The sequence below is a fragment of the Sus scrofa genome, chromosome 1 (assembly GCF_054392235.1).
Source record: "Sus scrofa isolate SSC_HxYL_T2T_F1_AM1 chromosome 1, Sscrofa_HxYL_maternal_Yorkshire_Landrace_v2.0, whole genome shotgun sequence".
NCBI lineage: Eukaryota > Metazoa > Chordata > Mammalia > Artiodactyla > Suidae > Sus > Sus scrofa.
Window position 1 is genome coordinate 281347060 of NC_139383.1, and position 15306 is coordinate 281362365.

Here is a 15306-nt window from a genome sequence, read left to right on the forward strand (position 1 = left end):
GTGGCTGGTCTTTGCCAGGAATTTACCATCGGGTTGGGAAGATAAGCCTAGAGACATGCGGAAGGCAAAGAGCCCGCTTTCTCGTAGCTGCTCAGAAGCCGCCTGCAGGGTCAGGCTTGCTTCTCACCAGCACGTCCCTGCAGCACAGGCCTGTGCAGCCGAGGCGGGAGAAGGAGGTTGACCTGCTCAAGCTGTCGGAGCTTTAGTGCCTCAAGTTGCCCTCGCTGCCTGCCTGCTCCGTGCACGGCCATGTGGGCTGAGCTGGCCTGGTTTCCTGCCCCCATTCCTCCTCTCTTCTCGGCCCCAACACCACCTTGGGGCCGAAGACAATCCCAGCTCCGGAGAACACCTGTTTCAGAAGCACCAGAGCAGCCTTCTGAAAATCAGCGTCAAGTTCATTTTATCAGCAGGCCGACTGTGACCTACTGCCCCCGCTCCAGACTGTGACCTACTGCCCCAGTTCCAACTGGCCTCCTTCCCAAGACAGAGGCCTTCTCCGGAGGGAACTGAGACCTGGTCGTGGGATCCGGGTCTCTGCCTTATTCGCCAGGCCCAAGTCCCTGTCCTGACTGACTGCCCAGACCCCGGCCAGTCTCCACTGGGAGCTCTCCCCAAAAGCACGTGGGAGGGCTGGACACAGACCTCAGAGTGGTGACCTCTTTCACTGGTTACAAGGCTGTGTTCTGACTTCACAACCGCCATAGATTACTTGCATCATTTTAAAATGCCAATAAAATGAACTAAGTAAAGGAAAAATAAAAAGCCAATATGCCTATGTCCTACTGCAGACCTATGATGTCAGGAACTCTAGGAGCAAGAACCTACAATATGGGTCTTTTGAAAGCTCCCTAGTTGATTCTCATGTCCTCACCTGGGCGAGAAACAGGGCTGCAGGGACAGCTCCTGCCCGGCCCCTTAACCTGGGGAGCTGACGTTATGTATCAAAGCATTAACACTCGCTGTGCTAAGTGTGAAGGAAGCTCTGATGAAGTATGATGGGGGGCCCCAGGGGGAAGCGATGAAGTCCATGCGGTGCTCTCTGCGCCTGACTTTCAGCCCCGTGGCCCTGACAGAAAAGCGCTGTTCCCTTCCCCGTTTCTGCAGGAAAGGAAACTAAGGCTCAGGAAAGAGGAGTCACGTATTTACCCAAAACCACACAGCTAATAAGTAGCAGAGGCAGGACTTGAACCCAGGTTGCCTGGCTCAGCATTCTGCAGCATCCAGGGGCTCACTGGAGTGTGATGGGGAGAGCAGGTCCTGGCTACAAAGCTGGCAGCACCTGCCCTCCCCCCAGGAAGGTCACAGTCCGGCAGAGCAGACACAGTCACACCCCCTGGGGCTCGACGCCTCTGGCTGAGATAGGCGTCATTGAACTGACAAGCACTGGGACACCTGAGAAATGACTGTAAGTCAGAGTGCCGGGGACAGGAAGCGTCCCTCCCTGGGCACGAGGGGGCCCGAGGGGGCCCCAAGGGCTGTTCCCTCGTGTGAAATACCCTCTTGATGCGGGTTCCATAGCTAAACGATGCTTCGCTGACACTCATGGAGCATGGACAGGCCCTTTGCCAGGTGCTTATGTGAGTGACCTCCCAGCGTCCCCAGCCCCGTAGGAGGAGGTGTTCTCATCTCCCGTTTTACACCTGAAGACACAGGTTCCGAGAGGTTACACCACTGGCTCAGTGCACACTCCTCTCAGGGGGCAGAGCTGGGCTTTCAGGTGCTCAGTCGTGCGTTCGGTAAGCATGTATTTGACAGGCCCTGATCTAGGTGCTGAGGAAGTCAGTGATGAGGCCAGCAGGGCCTCTGCCCCACGAAGCTGAGATACCAGTGGGGCGGGGGGAGAAGAGCAGCAGGAAGCAGACGAGCTTGCGTGCCAGGCAGATCACTGACATGGAGGGCTGGTACCGAGCAGCAGGGGAGTTATTTGGAATTTGACCCCACGTCTTCCTGATCCCAGAATCAGCGCTCTTGACCCCTGGGCCTCGCCGTCTCCCAGCCTTGCAAAGCCCCCACCACTCTGGTTATGCCCTTTGCCCCCTTGTATCCTGCTTTATGTACTTGCAGGCTTTTCTGGCGTTTTCTTGAGGGGCAAGACCCTGCCTTTTCATTTCTGCCTGTTTAATGGCACCTAGTGCAATGCCAGGTGAGAATGGGTGGGAGGGGCAGGGGTTCCATGGCAGGCCCTTGCCAGAGACCAGGCAGAGGCCCTGGCGGAGGGTGGCCAGAGGGGGCTTCAGCACAGCCATGAGATCTTTGTGTTTGGGTGACAGCAGTGAGGACGAGGGCCTGGGGGTGACGGTGCAGAGACTGGAGGGGCTGGAAAGAGAGGAGCCAGAGGGAGGTCCAGCCTAGCCCGGGGCACAGCAGGGCACGCAGAGGGCATCCGAGAGACACGGGAGAGGATGCTGCTGGACTTGGATGGAAAGGGAAGTCCCTGAGACTCTGGGGCTAGATCTGCTAACAGAAGGGAAGTAGCCGCGTGTGATGTAGAGATGAGAGCCTCCATGGAGTGCTGATCACATGTCAGGCCCTGGCCTCATGGGATCGTCCTGACAGTGAGCAGAGTCCGGATCATCGGTCCATCAGTTCACGGGCGAAGACCTGGGGCCAGAGGTGCAGCATTTGCTGCAGACCATGAGGCAACAGGTGGTCAGGCAGGATGGCAGCTCGGGTCTGTCTGACCAGGGTCGTCTCCTGTCTGCTCCCCACACGGCCTCCTGTGTCCCTGGGTGAGGAATTTATTGCACTGGGGGAAACAAAAGGCAGGATTATGGGCTGGAGCGCTGAGGAGTGTGTGTGTCTGAGTTTGCAGATTTAGAGCAGAATAGGAGTTCCCGTCGTGGCTCAGTGGTTAACAAATCCGACTAGGAACAATGAGGTTGCGGGTTTGATCCCTGACTTCGCTCAGTGGGTTAAGGATCCGGCGTTGCCGTGAACTGTGGTGTAGGTCGCAGACGAGGCTCGGATCCCACGTTGCTGTGGCTCTGGTGTAGGCCGGCAGCTATAGCTCTGATTAGACCCCTAGCCTGGGAACCTCCATATGCTGTGGGAGTGGCCCAAGAAATGGCAAAAAAAAGACAAAAAAAAAAAAATAGAGCAGAGTAAAAATCTAAGCCATAAAGGTGGCGATCTTGCTAAATGAGAGAATTACCTGCAGTGGGAAAGAGAGCAGGAGGGAGACGCTCGTGTCCCGTGTCCCAGGTCCAAGGCTGCAGAGAACGGGACGGAGGGGTGAGCTGTCTGGGGAGAAGGGCGTCTTCTCGGAGTTCAGAGAGGGCAGTGTCCCTGACGGCAAGGGAGGCCGGACTGCAAGGGCTGAGGAGACTCTGAGGCAGTGGAAAAGCAGATTTTTCGAGGGCGGGAGTCTTCCACCTCAAGAGGTTCCAAGGACACCATCAGATTAAGGACCGTCTTCTCAAACGCAGAAACAGACGCCCGGGAAGAAGGCTCCCCCAGGCCACAGCGAGGGCTTCTGACACCCTCCGCGCCGCGTCATGCTGCCTCCCTGGAAGTGCGGGAGGAAGGGTAGACGTGCAGGCCTCCTCATCTTGGGGTTCCAAGACCACATCCGGGGCCCTGGGGAAGCTTGGCTGAAGTCCGGGGGTGTTGAGGAAGGAAAAGAAGCAGAGAGCCGGCTGGGATCTTGGCGGGGGCACTTACTAGCCGAGGGACAGAGCGACTCCAGCCCTCTGAGCCTCACGTCCCTCATCTGTAAAGTGGGAGCAATGCCACCTGCTTTCTGGGGTTGGCATGCAAGTGAAACAAGTAACCCACGTGAAAAGCCCTGTGGCCTGGAGCACACCATACACATAGGAGGCAGTTCAGTAGAGCCGGTGGAGCTGTCCGCCTGGGGAGCATCCCAAAGGCTAAGAAAAGACCTGAGGAAGTCCGGTGCGCTGCCATCGCGACTGCCCATGTGGCAGTGTGGGAGCTGGTGAGGTGGGAATGACCCCTGGTGCCCAAGGTTACGGAAAGCCCTAACTTGAGAACGTCTTTTCATAGTGCCAGTGTCCAGCCTGCCCACTACCGTTGCCCATTATCATTGCAGGTTCATTTCGTTGCAGCTATTGATGTGTACGAAGACGGAGAAGCCGGTCTGCTCCTGTGTTACAACTGTAAGTAAATGATGTGCTTTTGTATCTCTGTGTGCCTGAATCGACTGGCTTTTGTTTGGCTGGGTCTTGTTGTTGTTGTTGTTCTGGACAATTTAAAGGGACTTGGCTTCAGATTTACATGACGTCTGACCTTAACTGCACCCCAGAGAGCATCTAAAATTTCGGTCCTGCCTAGATCTCCCAGGGGGCCAGAGATCCCGGGGAGGTGCCGTGCAGGCGCCGCCCACCAGGGGGTGTCCCAGGACATGGGAGTGATGGCAGTGGCTTCCGACCAGGGACCTGGGCTCCGTCTGCCCCGTCGCTGTTCCAGGGACTCCTCAGTGTCCGTTACTCTCTGTCATCTGGAGATAAGGCTCCTGAGGCCTGGAGCGGGGAACTGCCTTTCTCAAGACTGTGCAGCGACAAGCAGCAGAACCTGCATTCACGTTTGGGGCCCTCCTGAGTCCAGTGCCCAAAAGTTTAACGACGGCTTCTCTTCCACCTTTTGCCATTTCTCAGGTGTTAATGAAATCCGCCTCAACCTGGCATACCTGGCCTCAGCTGCCTTAGTTTGCATCAGGTGGCAGAGTGGGTGTCACGCAGACCAAAGCTATCAAATGGAGTCTTTAAGGACTTCCGGCATTTCAAAAGCTAATATGAGGAGTTCCCGATGTGGCTCATTGGTTAGGGAACCAGACTAGCATCCATGAGGATGTGGGTTTGATCCCTGGCCTCGCTCAGTGGGTTAAGGATCTGGCGTTGCCGTGAGCTGTGGTGTAGGTCACAGACGAAGCTCAGGTCCTGCATTGCTGTGGCTGTGGTGCGGGCCAACGGCTATAGCTCCGATTGGATCCCTAGCCTGGGAACCTCCATATGCCGCTAATATGATAAAAGCTAATCTGATACTACAACAAAAAGGATCTTTTTAAAGCTAGGAGTTCCCGTCATGGCGCAGTGGTTAACGAATCCGACTAGGAACCATGAGGTTTCGGGTTTGGTCCCTGCCCTTGCTCAGCGGGTTAACGATCCGGCGTTGCCGTGAGCTGTGGTGTAGGTTGCAGACGTGGCTCGGATCCTGTGTTGCTGTGGCTCTGACGTAGGCCAGTGGCTACACTCCGATTCAACCCCTAGCCTGGGAACCTCCATATGCCGCGGGAGCAGCCCAAGAAATGGCAAAAAGACAAAAAAAAAAAAAGGATTTTTTTAAAGCTAAAGGCAGTGGTAGTAAGGTATTTTCCTGGATAAGGCTACCCAGTCTAACTGAAACAATAACACATTTTTCTCAGCCTAGATGTGGATTGATTGAGAGCAGTGATGCTAGTTATATCACACAGGGTAATTTTTTTTTTTTCCGGTCTTTTCTAGGGCCGCTCCACGGCATATGAAGGTTCCCAGGCTAGGGATCTAATCGGAGCTATAGCCACCGGCCACAGCCACAGCCACAGCAACTCGGGATCTGAGCTTTGTCTGCGACCTACACCACAGCTAACGGCAATGCCGGATCCTTAACCCACTGAGCGAGGCCAGGGATCGAACCCGCAACCCCATGGTTCCTAGTTGGATTTGTTTCCGCTGCACCACGACGGAAACGCCAGTAAAGCTGTTTTTTAAAATAATGTAAAATAAGACTATACGGCTAAAACCTGATGGGCTTCGGGAGTAAAAGGGGCCTTTGTTTCCATGTGAACTTTCTTACTCCAGAAGGGTCTAAACCGCCTGGACTTGTGTTTGGAGCTCAGAGCAGGCCAGGAACAGTGTAATTGAACTAACCAGGCCTTAATCTCATGCTGGCTCAGGTTTACCAAGGTGATTCAGGCATGTGGCTTCACGTTTTCATAACAAAATGGTGGGGGGCAGGGTTGAACAGCTCCCGTCACACACGTGCTGCCGAGTGAGGCTCAGAGCGTGCCCCCCCCACCCCGTGGGAGGGCTGCCCTCAAGTGCCCCTTCCTCTCTGCAGTCAAGCCAACTTGTGCCCCCCGCCGGGTAGGACTCCTGAGACTGCGGACAAGCTCCCTCACTGCTCCTGCCTCAATGTGCTCATCTGTAAAATGAGCATAATAATAGCATCTGCTCCGTAAGGTTACGTAGATTAAACAGGAGAATGTTGTAAAGCTCGGTGCCTGACCCACAGTAAATCCTCCAGAAATGGCAGCCGTGACGACTGGCAGCAGCAATAGTGCTCTGCCCTTGACTGCACCCCACCCCCGAGAACCTCGTCCTGGCAGCCTTCGCACCGGCTTTCGTAAAGAACGAGCAGATAGGATGCTTTTCTTGTTGTCTGTTTCTCAATGGTCTCCTGACAGCTACCTGCGTGTTTAACAAAAATGAGTCGCTGTTGTTTCATTGCAGACAGTTGCATCTATAAAAAGGTTTGCCCGTTTAATGGTGGCTCTTTTTTGGTTCAACCCTCTGCGTCAGATTTCCAGTTCTGTTGGAACCAGGCTCCCTGTGCGATTGGTAAGAAGACCCTTTATCATCATTTTTTCCCCCCAGACAGAGACATTTGAATTCTCCCATCCTGCATAAGCAGACTCACCAGCTTACTGCTAAATGGCCATGAATTATGTGAGTCCCATGACTATTCAGAGTCGTCTTCTTTAATTGTTTTCATCTTGTTCCGCTTTGGGGACTGTTGGCCTCCACTGCTCCTGCCAGGTCTCTCAGGGCCTGAGCCTGTAACCATTTGGGAGCAATTAGATATGTTTCCAGTGCTTGGGAATCTTCTGGTGCCCTTTCGTTTCTGGGTCTTGATTTCCTTTTCGAGAGCAAGACCTCCAGCTGCGAAACTCTGACTGACTTGGGGGAGAAGCGCAACGCATTCAGCATCTTTCTCATATCTTTTGAAGCTGGGGAGGCTGGAGGCACAGAAACTTGGGTACTTGGCTGACCACTGAAATGTCAGGACGTGAGCGGTGGAGCCTCGTTTCTGTGGTTCAAGAGCCACAGCTGGGCATCTGCCCGACGAGAGTCAGATCAGAGCCAAGAATGTCAGTACTTTTTTCCTCAAAGTAAAACATTTGTTGACAGGTAAACGTGTAGGGTTTTGAGAGGAGAGCAGAGGAACCATCTAGATACTGGGAGGACCAGTCTGGTTTTGATGCAGATTCATTAGTGTATTTGCGGGGGGTGTGGGGGGGTGGGCTGGAAATGGCTCAGGTCTGAGCCCCAGCGCTTGAGGCCCACGTGAGAGATCCAGGCGAGAGGCGTGCAGGTGGCAGGAAGAGTCGGGGTGAAGGCAGGAGAGTGATGCGTTTGCCAAGGAGCGTGCCAAGTGGCCAGTGAGGAAGACAAAGGTGGGCTCACAGGGCACCTGGGCAGCTATGGTACCTGAAAGTCACCAAAACCATCTCAAGAAGAGGGGCCAACCTTTAACCAATAACTCAGCAAACCCACCGAAGCCCAGGGATGCTGAGAGGGACAGTGAGGAACAGGAGGCAGCCCTGCCCAGACACACAGGAGGAGCGCAGGGGAGGGCGGCTTGGAGACGGAGTGGAGGAGGAGCAAAGGCAGGTGCCCAGGCAGGAGGCTGGGGAAGGAGAGGGCGCGGTGACCAGCCGCGGTGTGGACCGTGGCGCGGTGGGGGTGGGGGGAGGACCTCCAGGACCTGGGTGGGCAGTGCGCCCCCGGAAGATGGGGTCCGGATACCAGTGGGAGGAGCCCAGACACCTCACTGAGCAGCAGCTTGGTGACTAAGAGAGGCGCCCCCAGAACTGGGAAGCATGCAGCCGTGAAGGAAGAAGAGAAGCAGCCAGAGGAACAGGAGAGATGGGAGTTGCTGGAGAAGCGAGGGGGCGTGAGAGGGTCCCCGCAGCTCCGCACGCAGCCCGGGCTGGGCGCTGACGCTGGTTGCCTTGCAGTCTGCGCCTTCCCGTACCTGCTGGCCTTCACCACCGACTCCATGGAGATCCGCCTGGTGGTGAACGGGAACCTGGTCCACACAGCCGTCGTGCCTCAGCTGCAGCTCGTGGCCTCCAGGGTGAGTAGAACTGGGGTTTTGTTCCTGGCTGAGGGGCTTTGGGTGCCCCCAGCGCCATGAGGTTTCAGCGCATGATGACAACACCACGTCATCGTGGTGGGGTGGGGGGGACACGCCACCTGGAGATGAGAAAGCTGACCACAGACGCGTGGGTTGGGTTTTCCTGTGTGGTCTCCTGGGCCCCCCGGGCGACTGCATACTGTCCCCACTGTACTGACAGTTCTGGGAGAGCAGGGACCTCACTAACAGTGCCAGTGGGATGCTGGTAAGTGTTTAACCACCAACCCTCTGGAAAACGGGTGTGGATGTGTCCGTACATACATGTATGTGGACATTAGTTAATGATAAATTTTCCTGATATGAAACATCAATAGCTTACGATTTACAAATAATTGTAAATAGCTTACAGTTTATAAATAATAATAAAATGCATAATACTTGTAAAGTCCATTCAGCCAGTTGGCTCTCACAAAATGTTTTTGTTCATTTTTGGTGGACTCCTTCCTCACGCTCTGGCTGCAGTTCAACTACGATTTTACAGTTGGACTTATATCTCAATCCATTCATTCTTCTTCCAAGTTTGTTGTCACTAAATCTGATAGGTGATCCCTTAAACTATTTGTCACCCTCCTAGAAATCATAGTCATTAAACCAAATGGTGGGGAAAATAGTCCCACCGCGATTGACCCAAGCTGCCCGCGTGAACACGGAACGGAGTTAGGAAGTGACACCCGGGAGCTGCTATCACAGGGCGCCCCCCGCCCCCCACCCCAACACTGTTCATGCAAATTGCCTCAAGAGCATAGATGACAGTCAGTGCAGTAAAATATTAGGAACGGTTGAACTTTGGTATTTAATACTTTGTTTTTAATATAATTTGAGTTTAATAATGACTGTGCTTAGCAGCCAGGTTGCAAAATCCCTGAAACTCAGTACCTCCTGACCGAGTAGGAGCTGCCCCCCCTGCACACACGCCCACACATCACTGCCGTTACCCCAAAGCCAGCATCATGGGTGTGCTTGAGTGTCTGCAGAAGCCTGCATGAGGACGCGTTTCCCCACCTGAGAAATGGACCCGACTGAATCCCAAACCCTCTCCAGTTCTAACCCCCAGGTGCCTGAGATCCCTGTTCGGGAAGTGTGTGTGTCTGTGTTCGCAGAAGGTGTGTGGGAAATCGCCTCCTTTCCACTGTGTAGCAACCACAGATAAGAAGTGGGGAGAGTGAGCACGCAACGCTGTGCCACAGGCCCCGAGATGCAGCTACCGAGCACGGGGGCGGGTGGGGCTCTGCGGTGACGACAGGAGGGCCGGTGGGTGCAGGGCCTCGAGCGCCAGTGGCTCAGTAACGCCTTCTCTTTCTCTCTAGTCGGATATATACTTCACTGCGACCGCATCTGTGAATGAGGTCTCGTCTGGAGGCAGCTCCAAGGGGGCCAGTGCCCACAATTCTCCTCAGACACCCCCAGGCCGAGATGCTCCAGTGTTTCCTTCTTCCCTGGGGGAAGGTGAAGTCCAGTTTTACTGTCTTATGATATTTTTTTTTTTTTTGTCTTTTGTCTTTTTGTTGTTGTTGTTGTTGCTATTTCTTGGGCCGCTCCCGCGGCATATGGAGGTTCCCAGGCTAGGGGTCTAATCGGAGCTGTAGCCACTGGCCTACGCCAGAGCCACAGCAACACAGGATCCGAGCCACGTCTGCAATCTACACCACAGCTCACGGCAACGCCGGATCCTGAACCCACTGAGCAAGGGCAGGGACCGAACCCGCAACCTCATGGTTCCTCGTCGGATTTGTTAACCACTGCGCCACGACGGGAACTCCCTGATATTTTTGATCCATTCTCATTTCTCCTGTTCGTGGTCCAATACTGACATGTGACCGCTGCCTAAGGGACTTACTATTTGAAGCCATTAAAAAAAAATTGCAGTCTGGAGTTCCCATCGTGGCCCAGCGGTAACAAATCCGACTGGCATCCATGAGAATGGGGGTTCAAGCCCTGGCCTCACTCAGTGGCTTAAGGATCCGGCGTTGCCCTGAGCTGTGATGTAGGTTGCAGACGCGGCTCGGATCCCCAGTTGCTGTGGCTGTGGTATAGACCGGCAGCTGTAGCTGCTATTCCACGCCTAGCCAGGAACTTCCATATGCCTCAGGTGAGGCCCTAAAAAGACCATAAAAAAAAAAAAAAAATCGCAGTCTGGTTGCATTCTCAAACCTTGTGAGAACCCCCTAAACACACCCATTATGAAGACAGTTGTTTCAATGGGGAAACGGGGGTTGAGGGCCAGAGAGATTCCAGCTTGCCCCACCCAGCAAGGGATGTTAACGATAGGGCAGGATTTTTGAGCTAAAAGGATATCGCCATGAAACCCGCATTACTCTGCACACCCAGCTTTCGCTCTGTCTGGCTTTGCCCTCGAGCCCTGCAGGCCTTCGCTGGGGTCGCTGCCTCACCCTTTTCCTACCTTCTCACCTCATGAGTCATCTGTATGAGCCCCCGTCCCCCAGCAGGACAGCCCTGCTTTTCTTGTCAACTCCGGCCTCCTGTGCACGCGTAACCAGCCCTGGGCGCCTTTTATTCCCATTTTATTCCACCTTCCCACGAACACGATGGCCTCAGAAAGCAGAGTGGTCGGGTGCCGTCACTTTATTGCCCTCACAAGACCTGGGAGGTCAGCCTGCGACACGAGATCGTCCTTCATTGCTCATCACGCGGAGGAGCCAGAAGTTATCCTCTCACAAATAATATGCACTTTTCTCCAAGTCCTGATATTCTTTTCAAACTCTTATTTCAGGTGAAATTCAGTCCAAAAATCTGTACAAGATTCCACTCAGAAACCTTGTGGGCAGAAGCATCGAGCGGCCTCTGAAGTCGCCCTTGGTCTCCAAGGTCATCACCCCGCCCACCTCCATCGGCATCGGCATCGCAGCCATTCCTGTCACTCACTCCTTGTCCCTGTCCCGCATGGAGATCAAAGAAATAGCCAGCAGGACCCGCAGGGAGCTGCTGGGTAACGGCCCTTGATTCTCGTATCTCCACTGTTTATAAAGACACCTGCTGGTTTTATCTGTGGATGTTCAATTTTATGATCCTCAAAAGCAAAGAGTTAAAAAAGAAACTGGCCCTTTTATCAGGGCACATATTCACTCTAATGAAAACAAAGAAAAACCCTCTACCAATACGACAAGAAAAGCAATTATTTTAAAATATAGACTCTGGGAGTTCCTGTCACGGCTCAGTGGTAACGAATCTGACTAGTATCCATGAGGACATGGGTTCAATCCCTGGCCTCGCTCAGTGGGTTAAGGATCTGGCGTTGCCGTGAGCTGTGGTGTAGGTCACAGATCTGCTGTGGCTATGGTAGAGGTCAGCAGCTACAGCTCCAACTTGACCCCTAGCCTGGGAACTTTCCATATGCCGCAGGTGTAGCACTAAAAAAATAACAACAATCCAAAAAATGTAGACGTTATCATCGTTCTTCTTGGCTTGATCCCAATAATGTACCGGTACCCAACTGAGAGAGAAAAAGAGCATTTTCTGTCTCTCTGGAGCACTGTGGGAGTGACCCTCGGACCTGTGATTCTCCCCTGCAACCAGGCCTCTCCGATGAAAGTGGACCCAGGTCAGAAGGAGCACCAAGGCCCAAGGCAAAAGCCCGGAAGCGCTTGGAAGAAAACCAAGGAGGCCCTAAGCCAGGGACAGTGAGGTCGACAAGCAGCGACAGGTAAAGAGGGAACAAACAGCCCCTGCTCAGGGCGGGGGGCCCCTCAAGTCACAGGACAGCCGCAGGGCCCTTCCTGCTGACTAGTGATGCCATGGGCTGGCCCCTTCGGCCAGCCACAGCAGAGGGCCAGGGTCCAGCTGAGGATCCCCAGGGAGCACACAGCCTGCTGGGGAGGGGCCCGCACAGCAATCCAGCAAATGCACATTAAAATAGGAGACGTTTTTCCACTCACCAGATTGACAGAGGTTTTTTGAAGCAAAAGTGCTCAGTAGGAGCGACAGGAAATAGACTCTTTCCTGTCCTTCTGGTGGGTCTAGGAACGGGCACCGCCTTCCTGATGGCAGCTCAGGCTCACAGGTCCGTGAATGTTTGTCGAATCCCACTGGCTTGTCCTCTAAGCATCTCTCTGTCCCTCCAGCAGCATCCCGCCCCTGAGGCCAGGCCCTCTTCCTTCATTCCACACACGGTCTCCGCGCAGCGGACACTGAGCTGGGCTGTGCAGCTCAACTTCAAGGGCTTCACAGGCGGCAGGGGAGGCCAGCAAGGACATACTAGGAATTACACCGTTCCAAGCTGGCAGGCGATGCCGAAGAAAGAGGGGTGCCATTCAGGCCACCCCGGGGGCAGGGGGCCCTCAAACCTCAGGGAAGGCTGAGCCAAGTCTCATAGATCAAGCAGGCATTAGCTCGATCGCTTGACTCACTCGCGCTGTCACCCGACACATGTTTTTGAGCCCCCACTAAAAGGCCCCCGCCCTCATGGACTTGACCTTCTAGTGCAGAGAAACAGAGAAGCAACCTGTGAACAGTTAAGCAAACTCGGTCGTTTCCATTAATGACAAGCGCGGCAAGGAAATTGAAAAGAAGCTAAGTGATGGGGTGGAGGGGGTGGTGGAGAGTCCCCTGAGGTGGAGGTGGGGGTCAAGGAAGGCTTCTTGGAGGAAGCGGCCCTGAGCTGAGCTTCGAATGCGAAGGAGCTGGGGGAACAGCCCCTCTGAGCTGGGAACAGCAGGGGCAAAGCCTCTGAGGAGAGAGAGTAAGAGAAAGAAGAGTAGATCAGCTTGAGCACAAAGAAGGGTGCAAAGTCAAGAGCGGCCGGAGGCTGGGCTGGGGGGTTTTGTAGGCTACCCGGCTACTTGTTGAATGAATGACGTCCCTGAATTGGTACTGCAGGTTTCAAGAGAGTGAGTGTCCTGTAAGCAGGAGAAAAAAAGAGAGCATGCAGGTGGGCTGGGAGGAGGCTGGAGGGGTCAGTTGGGCCGGTCTAGTGGCCTCTGGGCCTGTACTCAGGCCAAAGTTTCAGCATTGTCCTCCGGCCATGTGGAGCCAGGGGAGGGGTTTAGACAGAGTGACATTTTCTGGATTTGCCTCAAACACTTATGTGTCAGCCCTAGCTTTTTTTTTTTTTTTTTTTTTTTTTTTTTTGCTTTTAAAGGCTGCACCTGAGGCATATGGAAGTTCCTAGGCTAGGGGTGGAATCAGAGCTGCAGCTGCTGGTCTACACCACAGCCACAGCAACATGGGATCCGAGCTGCATCTGCAACCTACACCACAGCTCATGTCTACAGCGGATCCTTAAGCCACTGAGCGAGGCCAGGGATTGAACCCAAGTCCTCATGGATACTAGTTGGGTTTGTGACCACTGAGCCACGATGGGAACTCCATCACTGGCTTTTAAAACCCACAAAAACGAGAGTTCCCATCATGGAACTAAAAAGACAAAAAAAAAAAAACTCCACCACAACCCATGAGGTAGGGCTGTCTCCCTGCTGAACCCCACTCTGTTGGGGAGGGGGTGACCCCTGCCCTTCCTCGCCTCCCCCCATAATGGCGGGGGATTGGGGAGACAGGCTCCTGAGTTTGGAGGAGCAGGAAACGGAACAGCCAGCTTAGCGGGGCCCCCAGGATCCGTTCACAATGACTCTTCTCTCCTAGGATCACATCGGGCTCCTTGGAAAGTCCTTCCACTTGTGAACCCAGTGCCGAGGGGCGTTACCAGCCGCCGCGCTCTGACCAGGACCCTGTGGCAGAGCGAGCGGGCAGCCCAGTCTGGGCCAGGAGCCCCTTTCAGCTCACCGCTTCCTCGGACGAAGACATTATCGACTTGAAGTAAACCGTCTCTGTCGAGGTTGCCATCGCTCATTTTCTTATGGAGGTTTATACTCTTTAACCAGTTCCGACATCATTTCTCAACAAAACGTGGCTTTTAGCCTGTCTGTGATCTATTGGACCAAACCCTCCGCACACTCGGCCAGTTTGGGTCACTCTCCCATGTCCGGTGCCATCTTTCTGACCTTCGTTTCATTCTGTTCAGGAATCATCAGTCCCCTTGTAATAAAGGTGGTAGATTTCATTGAGGTTTTAGATTGAAACTTTGAATAAATCAAAAATGTTCATTCTTATGTACGGCAACCTTCTCTTATATTTTATATACGTGGATGGAAAAATTATTTTTTCATTATAGTTTTGATTTGTCACATAAGATTGATTTTATAAAGAAAAGCCATTGCCTTTAAAATTTATTACAGATAAGTTTTCTTTCCGCATCTTTGGCCCCTGTTGCTGTTTCCGTTCACTGTGCTTGGAACCAGCTGCGTTCCTACCTAGAGACTTTTGAGAAAAGACGAATTTTTAGATCTTAGAAGCTCCTGCTTCTTTCTCCTTGTGTCTTGTGAAAAATAATAAGTTGTAGGAGCCTGTTAAGCGTCTTAAGATTATTTTTTTGATTTTATTGTTCCTGTGAAATCATATAACCAAGAAACAGTTACTCTTTGTCCTCGAAGTCATCATTCTCAAGTTCCCTCTCCTTGTTCCTGTCTGCTTCGCTCGTTCATATGAACCAAGTGACGTTCCTTCCTCTTATCATGTTTCTACCTTCCGTTGCTCCCGCCTCAGAGTATGAAGAAAATGTGCGTTTGGCCAGATACGAGTGAAACAGTGACGTGTCAGCCTCTAGCCAGGGGCGATCAAAGGAGGAAAACCTCATTTCACTGACACTGTAACAGTTTGAATGTGCAAAGAAGATACCTTACCTCTGGCACTGGTCTACCGATTCCATTTTATTATAGCTTGTCTTGCCCAAATTACTCATCAAAAGAAGCCGACATTGTTTCCCCTGTTAAAGAGGCTCGGAGGAGTCCCTTCTGCAGGTCTTTCCTGTAAGTGCAGAGGCCTGTGCTTGCTGTGGCCTGGATCTTGACAGACAGACCTCACGGAAGTCTGGATCCTACCTCCTTGAGGGCCTCGCACCCTGTGGGGAGAGCTCCCGTCTCTGCCTCTTGCCCAAATGGTCCAACCTGATGGATCCAAGGTGAAGACTGTCTGGTCCCCTTCAGCAGAAGGCAAGCAGGGAGAGGATTAAAGACAGTGCTTTCTGGGGTGCCCAGTTGGGGTGTCCGTGACAGAAGGAGTGTCCTCATCATCTTTGCAGCGCTCAGCGTTCCCCTTCTCCCATGTTACGCCCCTTTCACATGGAGGCTGGAAACACAAGATCAACTACATACTCTATCTTGA

The 15306-nt window shown here is 53.3% G+C and overlaps 1 protein-coding gene across 30 annotated transcripts in view; it reads left to right on the forward strand.

Moving 5' to 3' along the window:
- Positions 1–14195, forward strand: part of GARNL3 (GTPase activating Rap/RanGAP domain like 3) — a 147651-nt gene extending 133456 nt beyond the window's left edge. For 15 of the 30 annotated variants that reach the window (XM_084995476.1, XM_021069215.2, XM_084995527.1 and 12 more), the window contains 7 exons: positions 4049–4115; positions 6447–6554; positions 7955–8073; positions 9441–9579; positions 10865–11080; positions 11668–11794; positions 13729–14195. In XM_084995476.1, coding sequence (XP_084851602.1) covers positions 4049–4115; positions 6447–6554; positions 7955–8073; positions 9441–9579; positions 10865–11080; positions 11668–11794; positions 13729–13906 — 954 coding nt within the window. In that variant the 3' untranslated portion in view covers positions 13907–14195. Of the gene's footprint in view, positions 1–4048; positions 4116–6446; positions 6555–7954; positions 8074–8979; positions 9296–9440; positions 9580–10864; positions 11081–11667; positions 11795–13728 lie in introns of those variants that run through there. The other 15 variants (XR_014826924.1, XR_014826944.1, XR_014826926.1 and 12 more) reach the window with 4 other exon arrangements.
- The last annotated feature ends 1111 nt before the right edge of the window (positions 14196–15306 follow it).